The sequence below is a fragment of the Crotalus tigris genome, unplaced genomic scaffold (genome assembly GCF_016545835.1).
Source record: "Crotalus tigris isolate CLP2741 ecotype Arizona unplaced genomic scaffold, ASM1654583v1 scf7180000023675.2660513, whole genome shotgun sequence".
Lineage (NCBI taxonomy): Eukaryota > Metazoa > Chordata > Lepidosauria > Squamata > Viperidae > Crotalus > Crotalus tigris.
In genome coordinates, this window is record NW_024100112.1 from 2,136,490 (window position 1) to 2,155,426 (window position 18,937).

Genomic DNA, 18,937 nt, shown 5'->3' on the forward strand with positions numbered 1-18,937 from the left:
AGTAAGTTGATAATTTAGCACTAATAAACTAAATAATAAGGCAAAGTAAAGAAACTGAAATTTCCTTCATTCATAGTTTAAATGTTGGCAAAAAAAGCTAAATGCACAGATTCTTCCTCCAGTCCTTCCAATATTAAATTATGATTGCAAAATACAATTTGCAATCTTTGTTTTGGAGGGATTACTTAAACCGTAGTTTGCCAGCTATGTCAATGTGGGGATATTGTTTATTTTTGTTTAAGGTTGTATTTGTTTTTATGCCAATGTTGGGGTACACCTTGGTTTTCTGAGGAGCTCCAAGAGATGAGCACCAGAAGTGATGCCTGGAGTACTGTTACAAAAAGATAAAAAGTGAATCTAACCAAACACAAGCGCCAATGTTTGGGCCTACATCATGGGGATAAAGTGGGCAAAATGTATTTCTCCATCCTTATTCCATCATTTTATAACTGTTCATGTGGCCTGTTTATAGTGATCTATTCCCTAGTGGGGAAAGATTGGCCTCGGGATCTTCTACAAGGGCTGAGATGTGAAATACTCACACTATTTGGGCCACAAAATCATTTGGATTCACTTGGGATTGTGCTAGGACTTTCACTAAACAAATCCAAATTAATTCCTGGGGTGCATTCTTGGGATGTTATTTGGACTCACTTTGATTCTATGACTTGTTACATAGGTGTCATCTCAGATTCAGCTTATGGTCACTCTCTTACACACTCATAGCCCTGGAAAATTGCCACATTCAAATCACTTTCAACTGAATACTGAGGCACAAATGGTTCTTTAGTATACACAGAGACCCAGTGAATTTAAAATAACAGCAACTGTATTGGTTAATCTCTCTCTCTCTCTCTCTCTCTCTCTCTCTCTCTCTCTCTCTCTCTCTCTCTCTCTCTCTCTCTCTCTCTCTCTCTCTCTCGCACACACACACACACTGTCTCATCCACATTTACCAAGTGTCTCTCACTAGACTGCCACGGATAAAAGTTACCAAGTCTGGATCCAAAAATGACTCAAAGAGTAGACAAGCTTCAGGACCCCTTTTATCCCCCCAAATCCTAGCTTTGTTGGTGGGGAAGAGCTTTCCATGTGCTCAGGCACAGCTGCTTTGCTTTTTAGCTGTTGGTGAAATTTGTGGAGGGGCTTCCCATGTGATTAGGCCCAATTTTTGTTCACTTGTTTCCTTAAAACTTGTTTCCTTTCCCTAAGGGAGTTTTTCCTGGCTTTTGTCGACCCTGCTTACATGCTTTCACCACTTTTAGATATGGTGGCTTCAACCAAATCTCACACATTCATGATGAAGTGGACAAGATCCTTCGAACTGTAAGCTCAGACACCAGTTTGTTAGAGTCTGGTCCCTCTGGATTATTATGTAGCTAATAACGTGGCTAGTTGATTGTATTGGCTTCTTTGAGGAAGAGGATTGTTTCCCTGGTTTTGAAGGTGGCAGTGGCGCACTATCATTTGTCATCAGCAGACCTTCCATTATCTAAACTGCTGCTGTCCAGATTTTAACTTTCCCTTTCTGGAGAAGGTTGTAAAGAATGGATGCAAGTGGCACATGATATGAAGGACCTCCTAGCCACAACTGCTACCTTCTCCTTGAACAGGAATTTTGAATCCAAGAAGACCCCCAGATTTCACATAGGGTCTGTTTGGGGCAGTGCAATCCCACCTAGCACCAGAGATGGTATAGTCCTAAAACCAAGGACGAAAAAGTCTGGATAGTGGATGGGACAGTACATGGACACAGCAGAAAAGAAGAGAAAGAAATAGAGAAGATAACAAAGTACAAAGAACTACAAATAAAAGTAGAACAACTGTGGCAAAAGCAAGCAAAGGTAATAGCAATGGTAGTGGCATCTTGGGTGCAATTCCAAAACAACTGGAGCCCCACTTGAGCACCATCGACATTGACAAAATTCACCATCAGTCAATTGCAAAAGGTGGCTTTACTCAGAAAAGCTTCCATCCTGTAATGATATCTATAACACCATCAGTCATCCAGATCTACCTATCCTAGGTCCTTGGAAAGAACTTGATAGACAAACATGCCAAATCCAGTCTGAACATCTGGGTGATTGGTGTGATGAGCCAAAAATATAAATAAATAAATACATAAATACATAAATTAAAAAGAAAACAAAAACAAACAAAAACCTCAAAGGGCAGACTCAATGGTTCACTGGGTCATATTGTGATGTCAGTTTCCTATGTTTTTATGTTTCTATATCCTTCAATGTTGGAAAGATAATGTACTCCCAGATGCTTGACTTGAATCACTGATACATATATGCATTATATTTCTGACCTGCTCTTTGTTAACGTAGTAAAGACATTAATCAGTATTATTTTATGCAGTCAAAATGTATTTAAACATTAGCATGAATGTATCTTTCAAATGTTACCTGGGTAGAACTGGGAATTTTTCTCAGAGTGTTTTTGTAATGTTTTCCTCTTTTAATATATATTCGAGGAATAAAATAAAAAAGAGACTGAATGATTACACAATAACATTTTGAAAGTCCATTGGAAAACCATAGTTCTATCACATTCATAATGCATTTTTTGTGCTGTTGTAAAACTTCCCAAAGAAGTCAGGGCTATTATTTTGCAGGTCTGTAATAAGATTTACGCTGAAATTAAGTTCTAGTCACCAAATATTTTTAATATTCTCCAGTGAGGGAGAACTCTGAAGAAGAGAAGCAAGAGTTACTGAAAGGTCCTGCCTCAGCTAATATTGTACTCCCAAGAAAGCAGAACTCCTGAAACTGGCATCATTTCAAAAGGAACTTTTATTGAGAGGTAGTGAAAGCAGAAAGGCAAGGCAAAATCTGAATATTTCTGCTCAAACCGTTACATTAAACTTCTCTCTTCAAACCCCTCCCAAGTGCCCAATGGCCCAATCTGTACCCAGTCAATCCAAAGGTACAATGTTTTTATGGGAATTGGAAGATGAAAGAGCAATAAGGCACTGTTCCCAGGCATGGCATCTTTTTCCCAGCGGAGAAGAGGTAAGGCAGATGGCCCCAGGCACATTCCTTCCACCTTTCACACCCAAAGAGAAACATCAAAGGTTGAAAGAACAAAGCAGAAGAAAAACATCCCAGAGCCCACTACTATCCCCCTCCCGACAGAATGGCAGCGTCCCGAGAATTACTCGAGGGGCCTGACAGTTACTCTACTTGAGAAGTGAGGTTTTACTATGAAAAACTAAAGATTGTAAGCAGTATGTCTGTTTTGTTATTGCAAACTAATTCATCTACGGTCAGATGAAGTGTCAATGAAGTGTTCGGTTGAAGTGGCAGGTCACTTAAATTTTGTTAAAATCCTAAATGCACTTCCCTATTTTAGGAATTGTAAGAAAAATGCCCTCCTCTCTGCTGTCTTAGACTGGTTGTAAACCATGATTCAGATATTTCGGTCAAAAAGGACTATTCAAACAAATAATGTTTCATAGACACTGAGCATATAAGTTACCATGAAGCCATAAATTAATCTCTGACCTATAGAAAATTATAGCTTACATATAAATCCAGAAATTATATATGAGTCATTTCTTACAAAAATTTAAAGATAACACTGCAGCTAATTGTTTGTGTAATAATGTGAGAGCACAGTATTTTTCAGAAATACTTTTATACAAACAGAAAATTTGGGGAAATTGATAGTTTATTGTCTAGTTACATGTGACCATTTTCACAGTATATGACACTGAGTTCATAACATGATATTGCAAAGTTTAACTTTAAACATTTAACTTCTGAAATAATTAGTTGTTTTATTACATTTCTTTTTACAAAAGTTGTATAAAATAAAGTACTTATCTTTCTCTTTTAAAGATATAAATGAGGTTAAGTGATTATTTTGCTCAAATTTACTTAATAAATTCAGAGCAGATATTTGAATCTAGAGCCAAATTCAAATCATTATTATTTAGATCACATAGTTGATTATAAAATGAAATACTGTATATATTTTAAATTATGCAATGTTGCAGATAACATTTCTGCTATACAGGGCTGAGCAATGAAAGCTGAAATATTAAACTTAGGTCTTTGGATATTTGTTTTCTGCAGTGTCTTTACAGGTGAAAGTTCATTTTATACTGAGTGCAAGAAGCTCTTTCCAAATATGGCTGACGTGTTATTAACAAGAATCAGCTAAAGAGACAGTTTTTCTTATTTAAAATGAGCAGGATTTATAGTCAAAATTGGCTGGAAATGCCATGGGGAGATGGAGATTTAGGTACTGTATACAATGTTTAAAACTTTCCTTATTTTTTTCTGTTTATGGTAGCATTTTAACTTTGATCTCTGCAATATTTACAGAACTGCAGCTCTTGTTCCTCGTAAATTAGATACCATATGACTTGCAATGCAGAATCTAAATATAGCCACTGGTACTTTGCATTTCAATCAGTGAAAAAAGAATCATAAGGAAATGTTAGACTAACAATATTAGATTTGTATTTTCCCTCCAACTAATCCTTTTAATACTTTTCTCCTTAAATTTAAAGAACTAGACTGAATTGGAACTTGATTCTCTCTCCATTACAATTCAGTGCATGCCATGCTGTGGAAGCTTGATAAAATCAAGTACTGTACTGAAAGACTTTTGTATATTAAATCACACCTCTGTTACTTCTAGGGCAGAGCCCCCCAACCTTTTGGGCACTAGGGACCGGTTCTGTGGAGAGAGGTTTTTCCGCAGACCAGAGGGGGCGTGATTTTGTGTGCTGCCGGCATCCTGCAGATGGGGCTTTGTTTGTTTGTACGGCCCAGTTGCTGGCATGCTGTGGCCCGGTACTGGTCCACGGACCGGGGGTTGGGGATACCTTACAATTCTGCCACCAATCATTAAACAAGAATTCATTACATAACTGACAAAAATCTCAGTGTCTTGTTGGACTTTGGGTTAGTAGTTTAGAAATAGTGATTGTTTCGGCATTTTCTGTATGGGGTTTTAAAATGTCAGAATACAGCTTTATGGTCTTGTCCTTTCCAATAGCCTGTAGAAATTAAATGGAGGAAGGAGGAGAGAATGCAGGATGAAACATTCCTCCAAGAAGTAACTTACAGTATTCTCATATGAATTATACAAACATTTTACAATCCCTTTTTCTTTGCAAATGTAACCGTAACAGGCTACTTGCAAGGCAGATTAAAATCCAATATCAAATATGGGAGATAACCTTTAGTTCTAATTAATAGAAAAAGGAGGCCCACAGGGAATAAATACTTTTGAAGTGAGATAACTAATCTATATTTGCTCTTAGTATAGCTATAATAGAGACAGTAGACACAGGCTTAGTTCAGTGCAGAGTTTTGAATTCTATCCTGACATTGTGAGAAAATGAATTTCATGGCTTTGCAATAATGACACATGCCATGATTTTCTAAGAAGCACAGCATATACATTTAAAGGGAGGAATAGGAGGAAACAGGAAAGTTAGCAAGGATATGAATCAATATGTTTTGCAAGGGAAAGTGAAAACTAACAGAAAGATTTTGACTGCAGTATTCTACTTTTAACAAAATTAATAGTCCTAGTACATACAAGCTCAGAATGCCTCAGGGATACTAATCAGGCACTTTATACACTGGATACGCTTTCCCCAATGCTGCAGCTTTTAAAGCTCATTTGGCAGTAAAACAAGTTAGCACAAAAGTGTAATGAATTCTCTGCAGAGGATGGATGAAGGAAGTTGTAAATAGCAACCATACATATTGGGATCTGTTGCTCACACAATAATCTTTTGCAAAATATGTGGCTTATATTTCATTTTCTGATATAAATAGCATATTGTTCCTTTTACCATAGCGTGGTAGAATTTTGTGCAGTGTTAAAAACAAATATTATGTACACATCTACATTGAATTTAAATCAGAAGAGTTTTATTTACTGCAGGGAATGAGCATTGGAAAGCACATATGTATTTCTGGATTTTCCTTCAGCTATTTAGCAATATGTTTTGAACCCATGCACTGAATTGCTTAGTTTGCGCAATAGGGCAAGAGCTGAAAGACACACCAGTATCTTGATATGGTAAAAGAAATAGGGGCCATTTCCCTCTGGCTATAGAACTATATTAAGTGAATTCCATTAACTAACTTGCAGCTAATGGAACTTGCAGCTCAGTTCCAATATTTCATTCATATTTAGGTTTACAACCTTAAAAGCATTTCCATGTGTGGATAAATGTAAAAAAAAAAGAATACCATTATCATTTTTTTCCATTCAGAGAATGATTCACCAGATGTATACTGAGGGATGAGATTTAGATTTAGTAACAACTAGATAACCCAAGGCCCATTGGGTCATTATTTCAAAGATACTTCCTTCCTTAACAAAGAAACAAAATGATTGGGCAAAAAAGCAGTGGGAGCAGAAGCAACTTCCAATTTCCTACAGGCTTCCTCATTGAGTTTCCTTGTGGGGATCTGGCAGGGAATATCAGAAATCCTTCCTTCCTTCTTTCCCCTCCCCTCCCCTCCCCTCCCCCTTCCTTTCCTTTCCTTTCCTTTCCTTTCCTTTCCTTTCCTTTCCTTTCCTTTCCTTTCCTTTCCTTTCTATTTTTAGCAGGCAAATAAATAAGTTCCTACTGCTAGATGGGGGAAGGATTGAGAGATTGCAAAACTGGCCAGGAAATGAAATAATGAAAATAAAAATGATGTGACCTCAGCAGCAGGCCAGCCAGCACAGCAGCAGTTAGTAGCACAGAAGCAGCCACAATGTTCTCAAATTTTATTCCCTAGGGAGTCACAGGTCCCAGATTTTACATATATTCTGTGAATTAGCCCTTTGGAGGTACCTTGGTTCAAACATTGTTGCCCTGTGATGTATTGTTTCACCCACGTAAAGGTCATGACAATGAGAGCTTTCATAGTACAGGTAGTCTTTGAGTTATGACAATTCACTTAGTGATAGTTCAAAGTTATGACACCCTTCCCAATACGTACGTTACGTATATTGCAATACCACAGCAGTTATTTGCCCTTACGATTGATCACAGAGACACTGAAACATACCCCCTGCCTATTCACCCCCCCCATCCTGTCCCACCGGGTTTCCACAGGAACTGGGCCAGCTTTGCTAGCCCACCCAGTTCCATGTGCTCCTCCCCAACCCAGTACTGGTCCCTCACTTACTTTTCAAAGATCTCCAGAGTTCCAGAACAGGCTTTGCCACATGAGAAAAAAGCGGTCACCTTTTTCTTAAATGCTGGCCACCCAGTGAAGCACTGAACCCATTTGGACCTCATCAATTGCACCACCATGGAGATGGATGGAAAGATGGAGAGCTTGATGCACCAGCTATCCTCCACTTGCCGGCTGTGCCCTGGGGAAGATCAGGTGGGCAGGGAAGTGCCTACAGGCTGCTGGGATCACCTGGAGTGAGAGGACCCTTCCAGTGATACAGGCAGCTGTGGGGCACCTGCCCGCCACACCAGAAGTGCACCCAGGGCTCTGGCACCCAAGGCACCACAGGAGGCGAGTAAGCACAGGCGGCACAGACTCCCAGGCATGGTGTCCCCAGTGACAGTGCCGCTGCTCTGGCTCACTCTCCTGCTACAGCTGCTCATTCACCTCACAGTCCTGTTTGCTCCAGTCAAAACCAGCATGAAAAATGCCCCACATTGATTGACTGTTGCTGCCACCTTCGCACCACAATCCCCAAAGCAGCTCATTCAAACCAATTGCCCAGCAGTGTGCAGAGGGTACTGTGCACCGTCCAGGCTTGGACCAGACAAGACTTTCAAAGATGCAATAGATCTTGTGTTCTTATAGACGATTCCATTCTCTGAGCAAAAATGTATAAGAGCGTGAGATTTAAGGAAAATAGCTTTGCCAGAATCTGAAAAGAACATGGCCTTTTCTACCATGTGGCCCAGCCTGTTCTGGAGTTCTGGAGCTCTTTGAAAGGTAAGTAAACAATCAATGATAAGGTGTTGGTGTGGAGAAGCCCCAAGCAGTTGTGGGGACCCCAAGGGGTGGGAAAAGGAGCATGAGATATCTCAGTAGATGGGCAATACCTTGGGTGACTGGAGGAAAGTGGTCTTGTTTCTACACTAGGGCCCTCCATGGTCTTTCCTACCTCTGAGATATCCCATGCACACTTAACGTATTTGATTAACAAATGAATTGGGGAGAGCAGGGAGGGAGGCTTGTTCATTTAATGTGATTCACATACAGTAACTTTATCATTGTAATGAGCAGGATACATTATGAACTTAACTAGAGGACTACCTGTATACTGATAGTTATGTACGGTATGTTGTTTGTAATCAGTTCTTTTACATTAATGAAAATTATTTTTGTAATTTAAACTATGCCATGGTATTGTTCCGTAGGCTCTTGGGCAGATCGCTCACCCCTGCATGAAGCAGCAAGCCAAGGGCGTCTTCTTTCTCTCAAAACATTAATTACACAGGTAAAATGTGAAAATGTAACTAAAATCAATGTTCATTTCTGTCAAATGTAAAAGCATTTTACTGCTTTGTTAAACATGAAAATGGTATTACTTCATTGTTCATTAATTACAAGTTTTGGTTTCTGTGGTTTCTTTACTTGTTTATACAGGTCAAAGAATCTTACCATAGCATATATGACAGTGATGATGACAAACAGATCAGAATTAGATACATTCCTTCCAAGTGTAGGAAGTAATAAATATCCAGGCATACTGTTTTAGGATTCTGAACACTACCAGTTTTACAATAGAAAAACTAACCAAATCATTGCTATCCAGGCTTAGGTGATAAAATCATCTAATTCACATTGTTGTTAAAGGTTTCCTACTAAGTGTGCACATGAGCTTTATTTTGTGATAAGGATTTGTATGTACCTCTCTTCTGCAATCAGTATTTTAGCTACATTTGCAGGACACAGCCAACCAATGTGATTTTTAAAACTAAATAACAACCACACAAACAAAAAGCACAAGGCTGTAGTTAAACAAAGATAACCAAAATCAGGATATGATTACAGAATGAGATTACCTTAAACACAATGTGAATTATGGTCTTAAACTGGATAGTTCTTTAATATGATTCTGCAGGCTATACAACCCAGAACTGCTCATTATTCCAATTTATCCAAGAATTACTTCCTATTTGAATAAAATTGATGAGGAAGGATATGTTAGTTAGCCCCCTGCCTTCTACTATTGAAACTTTAATACCCAGTCACTACCCTTCTTATACTAAATATTTGCTGTAGATATTCTGTGCAATTTATGGCTAGTTTAAATGGTGAAGCAGGTTTTTTACTGTATTTTTATTTTCCTTATTAAAGTTACATCCCATATTTCTGCAAACCTTTAAGGTGACTTAAAACAATTTCAACATGCAGATCCCCATGCCACAAGTCAATTCAAAACTATTCTAAGTACTAACTATTCTAAAAGAATGGCATCTTTTCATGTTTAAAATAGCTAAAAGCCTGAAAACCTCTAAGTTCCCATGGCAGTAAAACTTTAGAATTTTCTATATTTCAGAGGATCTCCAAATTTGCAGTGCTGGGACTCCCCTGATGTCATAAACGTATGTAATTATGAGTAACATGAGTAATGATGCCACTAACTACATTATTTTTGTGTCCTGAGCCTGCAAGAGCTGAAAGCAGGCTCAGAACGTTGCGAATGGTTCCGGGCATTCCAAAAGCTGCCCGGGACCAGACAGACTGGCGCCAGCCTTGTGCGCATGCGCAAGGTGCAAAAATGCTCAATTCCTATTGGTTAACACTGTCTGGGTTTCTGGCCCTATAAAAGGCCTGCATGCCTTTTGCTGTTTCCTTGGTTGTAGGAGAAAGAGAATAAAGCATTTGTTAATTGTCACCATGTGTCTTCATCAATTGCACACAAACCAAGAACACAACACTGGCGATGAAGGTGGGATCCTCTGCAAGCAATAAAAAAAGAATTAAGGACTCACCCAGGAAGTCCTGACGAGGGGGAAGACGGCGTCTACATCAGCATCTCAGCCTGCCAGTACAGAGTCGCTGGGGGTGAGCTCAGCAAAAGGACCCTTTCCCAAACATCAGCTTGCAGAGGAGGTGATTGGTGAAGGTCGTAAACTTTACGATGTTGAAGATTGGCCGCTTGACTGATTTTGATGTCTCCCACCCAGAGAGATGGAATTCCTACATAGCATGGGTGGAGAACTACTTTAGAGTAAATCAGATAAGAGAAGATGGTCTGAAGGCAGCAACTCTTTTGTGTGCCTGCGGACAAGAAGCTTTTGACATCGCAGAAAATCTGGTGGCCCCTGCACTTCTGGAGTCAGTAACATATGCTGACTTGAAAAAGATGTTGAAGGAACACTTCCAGCTGAAGTTATCCATCATTGCTTGGAGGCACACATTTGAGCAGAGAGACCAGAGGCCAGGTGAATCTGCTGCGGACTTTATTGTGGCCTTAAGGCAAGCAGCCAGGCCTTGTGAATTCAAGGATCTGGAAGAGAGGCTGCGAGATCACTTTGTATGTGGCTTAAGAAGCAAAGACTTACAACAGAAGATTTTTGCAAAAGAAGATGCTTCCTTCCAAGACGCGTTACAAGAGGTGGCAGCTGAGGAAGCAGCAGGTGGGGCTGTGAAGGCTTTGCGGTTTGCCAGGAACCCTCCAACCATAGCTACCGTCCATCAAGAGGATGCTTGAGAAGAATCAGAAGCGGATCCTGGAGAGGAGGTGGACAGACTTCACCAGCCAGCTGAGAGGAGGCCGAAGAGATGTCCGGACAAGGCCCCAGCATCTCTTCAGTGCTTCAGGTGTGGAGGATGCCACAAGCGAGCTGACTGCAGGTTTTGCTCTGCTATTTGCAGAGCGTGTGGCAGGCAAGACCACATCGCCTCCATCTGTTTGGGTCGCCAGAAGGTCCAACCTCAGGAAGAATTGCTTCAGAAAGGTACCAGGGTCCCCAGCCAACACAGGGTGGGCTTTTGCGCATCGTACAGGAGTATTCTAAGGACAGGGACACACAAGCCCCTTAAGAAGAAACTTCACATTATCATGAGGTTGCAAGAGGTTTCCTTATTGATGGAGTTGGACACAGGGTCCGCTCTCCCAATTATTTCAATTAACACCTTCAAAAGGATTTGCAGCAACAGTGGCCTTCAAGTTAAACTTAGGCCATCGAACCTAATACTCACTGATTTTCAAAATTCAAGGTCTGTGTGAAGGGGGAGGCCACACTCAAGGTACAGCGTAAGGATTTTGAAGGTTCCCTGGATGTGGTGGTAGTTGGGGGTGAACGTACGAGTCTTATTGGACTCAATTGGTTCAAGGCTCTGGGAATCCTAGTAACTGGGCTGCACAACTTGCAAATGTTGGGCCTTGCAGAGGTTTGCAAGGAGTTTGCAGATGTGTTTAGTTCAGAGCTAGGATCCTACAAGGGGTCTCCCATTGCGCTACGGTTAGACCCAACCATCACGCCCATCAGGGTCAAGTCTAGGAGGGCACCTTTTGCCCTCAAGGGTAAGATAGATGCTGAGCTGGACAAATTGCTCCAGCAGGGCATTTTAGAACTTGTGGATTCTAGTCCATGGGAAACCCCCATAGTAACACCTCTAAAGGCTAATGGGGAAATCCGTATATGTGCAGACTATAAGGGCACACTGAATAAAACGTTGCAACAGCATGCTTATCCAGTGCCTGTTGTAAGCCACATTCTGGCCTCCCTCAAGGATTTTTGCGAAACTTGACCTGGCACAGGCCTATCAACAGCTACCTGTTGATGAGGCATCTGCAGAGGCTCAGACTTTTGTAACTCACAGGGAGCCTTCAAGGTCAAAAGATTGCAATTTGGGGTAAATATAGCCCCTGGCATATTCCAAAGTGTCATGGAGAGCATACTTCGTGGTATTCCTGGGGTCTGTCCCTACTTTGATGATGTCCTCATTGCTGGGGAGTCATCTCAAAATTTAGCAGAAAGGTTAAGGGCTGTCTTGCTTCATTTTCGAAAAGCAGGCCTTAAATTAAAGCAGGATAAATGCAAGATAGGAGTCACTTCCACTGACTTCTTAGGTTTCAAGATTGATGCCTAAGGCATTCACCCTGCTGAATCCAAACTGCAAGCTATTCAACAGGCCCCAAAGTCCCAAGTCCAAGAGTGAGCTGCAAGCCTTCTTGGGGCTCTTAAATTTTTACCATGCATTTCTCCCACATAAGGCTGCAGTGGCAGAACTGTTACACAGGCTCTTAAAACAAGAAGGCTCCATGGCAGTGGACCAAAGTCCATGACAGGAGTTTCAATGAGGTTAAGGCCTTGCTCACTTCAAATGCTGTTTTAGCGCATTTCAATGAGCAATTGCCTATTTGCATCGCATGCAATGCATCTCCTTATGGGGTGGGTGCAGTACTTAGCCATCTGAAGGCTGATGGGACACAAATCCCTGTGGCCTATTTTTCAAGGACTCTGTCATCTACAGAGCGAAATTACGCTCAGATTGACAGAGAAGCCTTGGCCATAGTGGCTGGCATAAAGAAATTCCATGATTTCTTATATGGCCACCACTTCACGGTCTATACAGACCATAAGCCTCTGCTGGGTTTGTTTACCACTAACAAACAGGCACCACATATCATTTCTCCTCATATACTCAGATGGTCCATTTTCCTGTCAGCATATGACTACACTCTAGTTCACAAACCTGGTAAAGAGATGGGTCACGCAGATGGCCTAAACAGGTTACCTCTGAAACAGGCAGAGGCAGACCTTGCTCCTGCCATTAATATTCTTTCCATTCAGGAGTTGCCTGAATCTCCCCTAAATGCTAGGGATGTAGCTACAGAAACTGCCACTGATCACACGTTTACACGTGTGCTGACCTGGGTGTTGTCAGTATGGCCTGACAAGTGCCCAGATACTGAGTTCCAAAGCTTCTGGCACAAGAAGCATGAGTTTTCCACTTTCAAGGGTTGCCTGTTATGGGGTAGCAGGGTAGTAATCCCAGCCTCATTGAGGTCTAGAGTCTTGCTCTCTCTGCATGAGGGACATCCTGGTATAGTCAGGATGAAAGCGCTTGCGCGCAGCCATCTTTGGTGGCCTGGGATCGATAAAGCCTTCGAGGCTCAGGTGCACGGGTGCCAACTATGCCAACAGTAACGGCCTGAAATGCCTCAGGCCCCAGTACATAGGTGGGAGGAAACTCAAACCCCATGGTCAAGGGTACATATAGATTATGCTGGGCCCTTTCAGGAGCAATTCTTCCTGATCGTTGTTGACAGCCATTCCAAGTGGCTAGAGGTTGTTCCTGTTTCCTCCAATACTACTGCCAGGACCATCCGGTGTTGAGAGGAATTTTTGCATTGCACGGGCTTCCAGATGTCCTGGTTTTAGATAATGGCCCTCAATTTACCTCTTTTGAGTTCCAGGTTTTTCTTCAGGCCAACTTGATCCGGCATGTGACTTCTGCTCCCTTCCACCCTTCCTCCAACAGACTGGCAGAGAGAATGGTGCACATTACCAAAGATGCTCTCAAGAAACTGACTTATGGTAACTGGCATCACAGGTTAGCAGATTTCCTTCTTGCACACCGCACCACACCATGCACAACCACGGGGAAGAGGCCTGCAGAACTCCGTTGGGGTCGCCGCCTCATTACCAAACTGGACAGATTGCACCCAGACCGGGTGGCTTCACAGATGTCACAGCCGCGGGCACCTACTTCAGGTGGGCAATCCGGTTTGGGCTAGGAACTATGGGCCTGGACATCTTTGGGTCACAGCTGTGGTTTGTAAGGTCTCTGGGCCGTTGTCATATGAAGTTGCCTTGGAAGATGGCCGCGTTCTTCGCAGACACATAGACCAACTGCGTTGGAGGCTGGACAGCCATGTCTCTGCTCCTGGCTTTGCTCTGGGGGGGGGGAGGAGGACCATAACATGGGTTCTGAGTCACCTGTTCCTAGGCCTAACAGGGCCTCACAAGCTGCTGAGGCTGTTTGGGGGTCATCCGAAGATTCCGCAAGTGCTCCAAGCAGGAATTCCCAGGATAGGGGGTCATCCCGCACATCCGTTATTGCTCCAGACAGAGAGTCAGACCGGGGGTATCCACATAAATCTATAGAAAGGGAATTCCATCAGGGGCACTCTCATAATTCAGCTATTGCTCCGAAAAGGAAGTCAGTAGCAAGGGGGTTTGCCATGGAGGCGGCTCCTGACTCTGGCATCTCTAGCATGTGCTCGGGGGCTATGGAGTACTGGGGCACTTCTGCCACCCAGGCCTCTCCAACTGCTGGCCTTGGGCTCAAGGGACAGTGTTCCCAAGAGGAGTCCATTGTGGACTCGGGGACTTCCACCCCTCCAAGGTATGCTGGCTTGGACTCAGAGAGTCCAGCCAGTCAGCAGCTGGGTGGGTCACCTGGGTATCCTGGTAGATGAGCAGGTAGGCCAGGCACCCTCACCTTAGAAGGTCGCAGTGGGCAAAGTGCCCGCTGAAACATCTAGAAGAATATGTGAGGTTCCTGTCAACACATAAGGAATTTTGCTATGAGGTTGCTGAATGAGGGGGTTAACACTTAGTAAGAGTCTCATATATTATTTTAATTTTGGATATGTTTATTTGAATTAATAACTATTTTGTAAAGGTGTTTGCTTGCATGCAGACCCGAGCATTTCCACCCTCCTTGCATTTGAACAATGCATCTGTGTGCCAATCTCCCTGCATGGCACAGCGCACCTGTGCATAAGCTAGGTGTATTCCATCTAGGGGGGGGGGGTGTTGTGTCCTGAGCCTGCAAGAGCTGAAAGCAGGCTCAGAATGTTGCAAATGGTCCCGGGCATTCCAAAAGCTGCCCAGGACCAGACAAACTGGCGCCAGCCTTGTGCGCATCTGCAAGGTGTGAAAATGCTCAATTCCTATTGGTTAACACTGTCTGGGTTTCTGGCCCTATAAAAGGCCTGGGTGCCTTTGCTGTTTGCTTGGTTGTAAGAGAAAGAGAATAAAGCGTTTGTTAATTGTCACCATGTGTCTTCATCAATTGCACACGAATCATGAACACAACAATTATCATCAACAACACTAGCAGAATTACCATTTCTCCAATAGTTTTGGGATTTTTACATTGCAATTCTAGAGGTTCTATAGGCCAAGCCCTCCAGCCAGCCGAAAGATGATGGGATCTGAGATCCTTCCCATATCTGAACTAGCTGGATGTGGGGAAAGCGGTGCTGAAGAATCCTGAACTGAATCACTGATTTCTCCTATAATCTTTTGTTAAATAAACCATGTTGTAGCACAACTCAGACTGTCTTTTTGACAGACAAAGCAATTGCACTGTGTGATTGATTCTATTTCCACATACTGAAAAACAGAAATCTATCAGATTTCTTCTGAAATCTGGCATGGGACAAAAAACAAAAAGTAAGTCAGATAACTGTAAAAATAGTAATTGTAATTAGTTGGTAAACGATAAGCATAGTTTTATACCATTTATACAGTATTTAATCAAACCCCCAAATGTCCTGAACTATACAATTTTTTTTGTAATTACATTCCTTTTGAATAATTGTTAAATGTGAATATTACACAAATATTGAATAAAGACTTCTTGTTATGTAATTTATCTTTCATTAAGAAATTGAAAAGTTAGGAGATTCATTGTGATTATTAATTTCTTGTTTTGTGCTTAGGGATACAATGTAGATGCTTTAACCATTGATCAAGTGACACCATTGCACGAGGCATGCCTTGGAGATCATGTAGGATGTGCTCAGATACTTCTCGAAGCAGGAGCAAATGTAAGTGATCACATCATCTGTGGTTAAAAGGTAGAAAGTTTTTCTTAGAAGCATTAGGTAATATGTATTATTACCTATTTTACTGGAAGTCTAGCTTATTACTTTTTTTTTTTTTTTTTTTACTAAACTGACATTTCCCTACAGTATATGTAATCTTTACTTAACTGCATTCTGAATGGATTGAGCATGGGAAAAGGGGAACATAGGTATTTGGTACATCTTGAGATGACAACATTATGCAATGTGTGTCAAAATGTCACACTGCAAACACTAGCCTTTTCGTATCTCCAGACCACATTGGATACAAGAGAGAGCAATAAATACAAAGTATGATTTGTAAACATGTATTTTATCCCCATCAATAAATCTAACCAATATTTTAGGTGAATGCCACAACTGTTGATGGGATAACCCCCCTATTTAATGCCTGCTCAAGAGGGAGTGCATCTTGTATACAACTTTTGTTGGAATATGGTGCAAAACTTCAACAGGAAACATATCTTCCTTCACCAACTCATGAAGCAGCCAGCAGAGGTAAGTATTAAAATAAGTAGATTACAAAATATATCAGTCATTTAACAAATTAAGATTTTGTTTTAGGGATTAATTACATTATGCTTTCTTTAGGTCACAGTGATTGTCTAGAATTGCTGATTTCCTGGGGCATAGAAGTTGATCTAGATGTTCCTCACTTAGGAACGCCTCTGTATGTGGCCTGCTTTTCACAGCAGAAACAGTGTGTTCACAAACTTCTGCATTCAGGTAATATACATTGTTTGATGTATTTTTATTTTGTTTCTTCTTGAACTCAACCAGGCTTTCACTATACCTATTATAGTGTTCATTTATTTGCTACAAATAAAGCCAACTTGTTTTTCTAATTAGGCCACTTTAATAAGTCTGCACTGATTTCAGATCAACAATAAAGAACATTATTTTTAAGTGTAGTTTATTCCTGAAAAATATATTACTTACTTCTCATTATGATCAACATCATCAGGAGAAGATGATGTTGATTCTGGAAGTCATTAACTTACAAACATACAGGAAAGTATTATTTTAATGTGTTTCAAGTGATACATCATAATTAATCTCTATTATATCAACTATACTGTATATTTCAAATTATGCCACTTTTCAATTCACTTATATATGAAATTCAACAATCCTTAGATCACTATCCATATTAGATCTAAAAAAATAAAGTTAGTGAGGTCCCTTGTTTTAAAGACCCATACTTTTATAACTTCATTCTTATTAATGGTGTCATTTTTTAAAGATTTGCATATTCATAATTAATAAATAAACTTGCACTATTGTGTTTGATCATTCTGGGTAAGATTGGTATATCTCTAAAAAAATCAGCTCAGGCTGTACATTTACTGACTGATTATATTTTATTTCTATAATAAAAAAGCCAGGTCTTCCTTAAATTAAGTTCTTGGAGATTGCAGGGACATGCCCAATAACTTTCTTAGCAATAATTTCTAGGTGATTTATCAATACGTGATTTATCAATACATTTTTTCAGGATGCTTTCTTGACTTCCCAATTTAGTATGTACTCCTGGGAACATGCTGATCTCCCATCTAATATCAGGTCTGATCCTGTTTAGTTTTTTCCAAGTGCAATCAAGTTATATAAATGGTGCCACCTGCTGTAATAAATAAAATATCAAGGCAAAAACCAAAACAAATATAAGAGTTAAAAATAATCCAGGAGCAAAAGCTTTCATAGCTAAAGAACCCTTTGAATTGCAAGGAGTCTGGCATAGCAGCAATATCTAAGTCAATTTATGTGCAACAATCTAAGTTCAAGATGATCAGTTAATAAATTAGGAATTGAACATATATTCTTAATGTGAGTTTATCACCAAGAAATGTTCCTATTGAGGACCTTAAAAATTCATGGTTCCCTGTTCCCCATCCAGAAGCAACTACGGCTAAGCAATCTTGATTAATTAGGGTGAAATTCTACAAAGCTTCATTCCCATTAGGAGTTTCTCCTGTAAATGGCTATTTCTTCACATTGCTGATTTCTGGGTCTCAAAAAGGAATACACATTATTGCTTATTCATTATTCCCTTCTACTGGTCCTGGCTTTTGGAGGTACTTAGTGTGGAAATGTTTTACTAAACCATCTGCTTTTACATGCTGGGCTTTCACCTATCTAGCGTCTGACATCGGGTGTCCCCCTCATTGGATTAAGTATTGCAATTTTCCTTTGTGGATACTAGAATCAAGGATTTGCTTAACTTCATAATGTGCTTCCCCTTCTACCACTATTGGGGCTGGGGCAGCCTCTCCTACTGGTCTCATCATGGATCCCCTATATCAGTGATGGCGAACCTTTTAGAGACCGAGTGCCCAAAAACTGCCCCCGCCCCCATTCTGCCCTCACCCCGCCTGCCCACAGGGCCATCATTGCCTCCAGGACTCACCGCAGATCACCCAGCAGCGCCCTGGCAGCCACGCCCTTTGCCTGCATCCTGCAGCATCAATTGTGTGCAATGGGGCATGAGTCTTGTCTACGCCGCCTGGCTGCCATGTCCTTGGCTGCACTGCTCTGCATGGGCCATGCTCGGGGGTGACTCTTCTCCAGGAGGGTTGCTGGTGAGGAGGGGGTCACAGGGAGAGGCAAGGCTGGGGCAATGGCACGTGTGTCCATAGAAAGGGCTCCGAATGCTGCCTCTAGCACCCGTGCCATAGGTTCGCCACCACTGCTCTATATGGTTTCAGTAAGCTGCAATGGAATACCCAATAATCTTGGTAATCTTAGCTCAACTGTCACTGGGTTAATGACTTTTACGATGCAGAAAGGATCTATGTACTTCAGCCCTAACTTCTTGCAAGTTGTCTCAGCTTAAGCTACTTGGTAGACAGATACACTTTATCTCCTATATGATACATTTCCTGGGGAGCTTGTTTTTTGTCTGCTTGCTTTTTCTGACTTTTGGCCACTTTAGCCCTCTTTGCATCGCTCCGAACCTGTTGGAACGAACCCACCCAGTCGCTTAGGGTACTCGAGGAGGGAGTGCTCCTGTGGGCACTCTGGTATTGGCACGAACTCCATCTCTGTGGCTAACCTAATGAAGTGAAACCAGTGCTGCTGTGTACTGCATGGTTATACGCTACCTCTGTAAATGGCAAAAGCTCTGCACAGTTTGTTTGCTGGTAGTTGACATAGCAATGCAAGTACT

At 41.4% G+C, this 18,937-nt stretch overlaps 1 protein-coding gene across 9 annotated transcripts in view; it reads left to right on the forward strand.

Moving 5' to 3' along the window:
• Positions 1–18,937, forward strand: part of ASB5 (ankyrin repeat and SOCS box containing 5) — a 57,698-nt gene that overhangs the window by 24,129 nt on the left and 14,632 nt on the right. For 8 of the 9 annotated variants that reach the window (XM_039320627.1, XM_039320625.1, XM_039320626.1 and 5 more), the window contains 4 exons: positions 8,357–8,436; positions 15,631–15,738; positions 16,122–16,272; positions 16,366–16,500. In XM_039320627.1, coding sequence (XP_039176561.1) covers positions 8,357–8,436; positions 15,631–15,738; positions 16,122–16,272; positions 16,366–16,500 — 474 coding nt within the window. Of the gene's footprint in view, positions 1–4,082; positions 4,252–8,356; positions 8,437–15,630; positions 15,739–16,121; positions 16,273–16,365; positions 16,501–18,937 lie in introns of all 9 variants that reach the window. The other variant, XM_039320633.1, reaches the window with a different exon arrangement.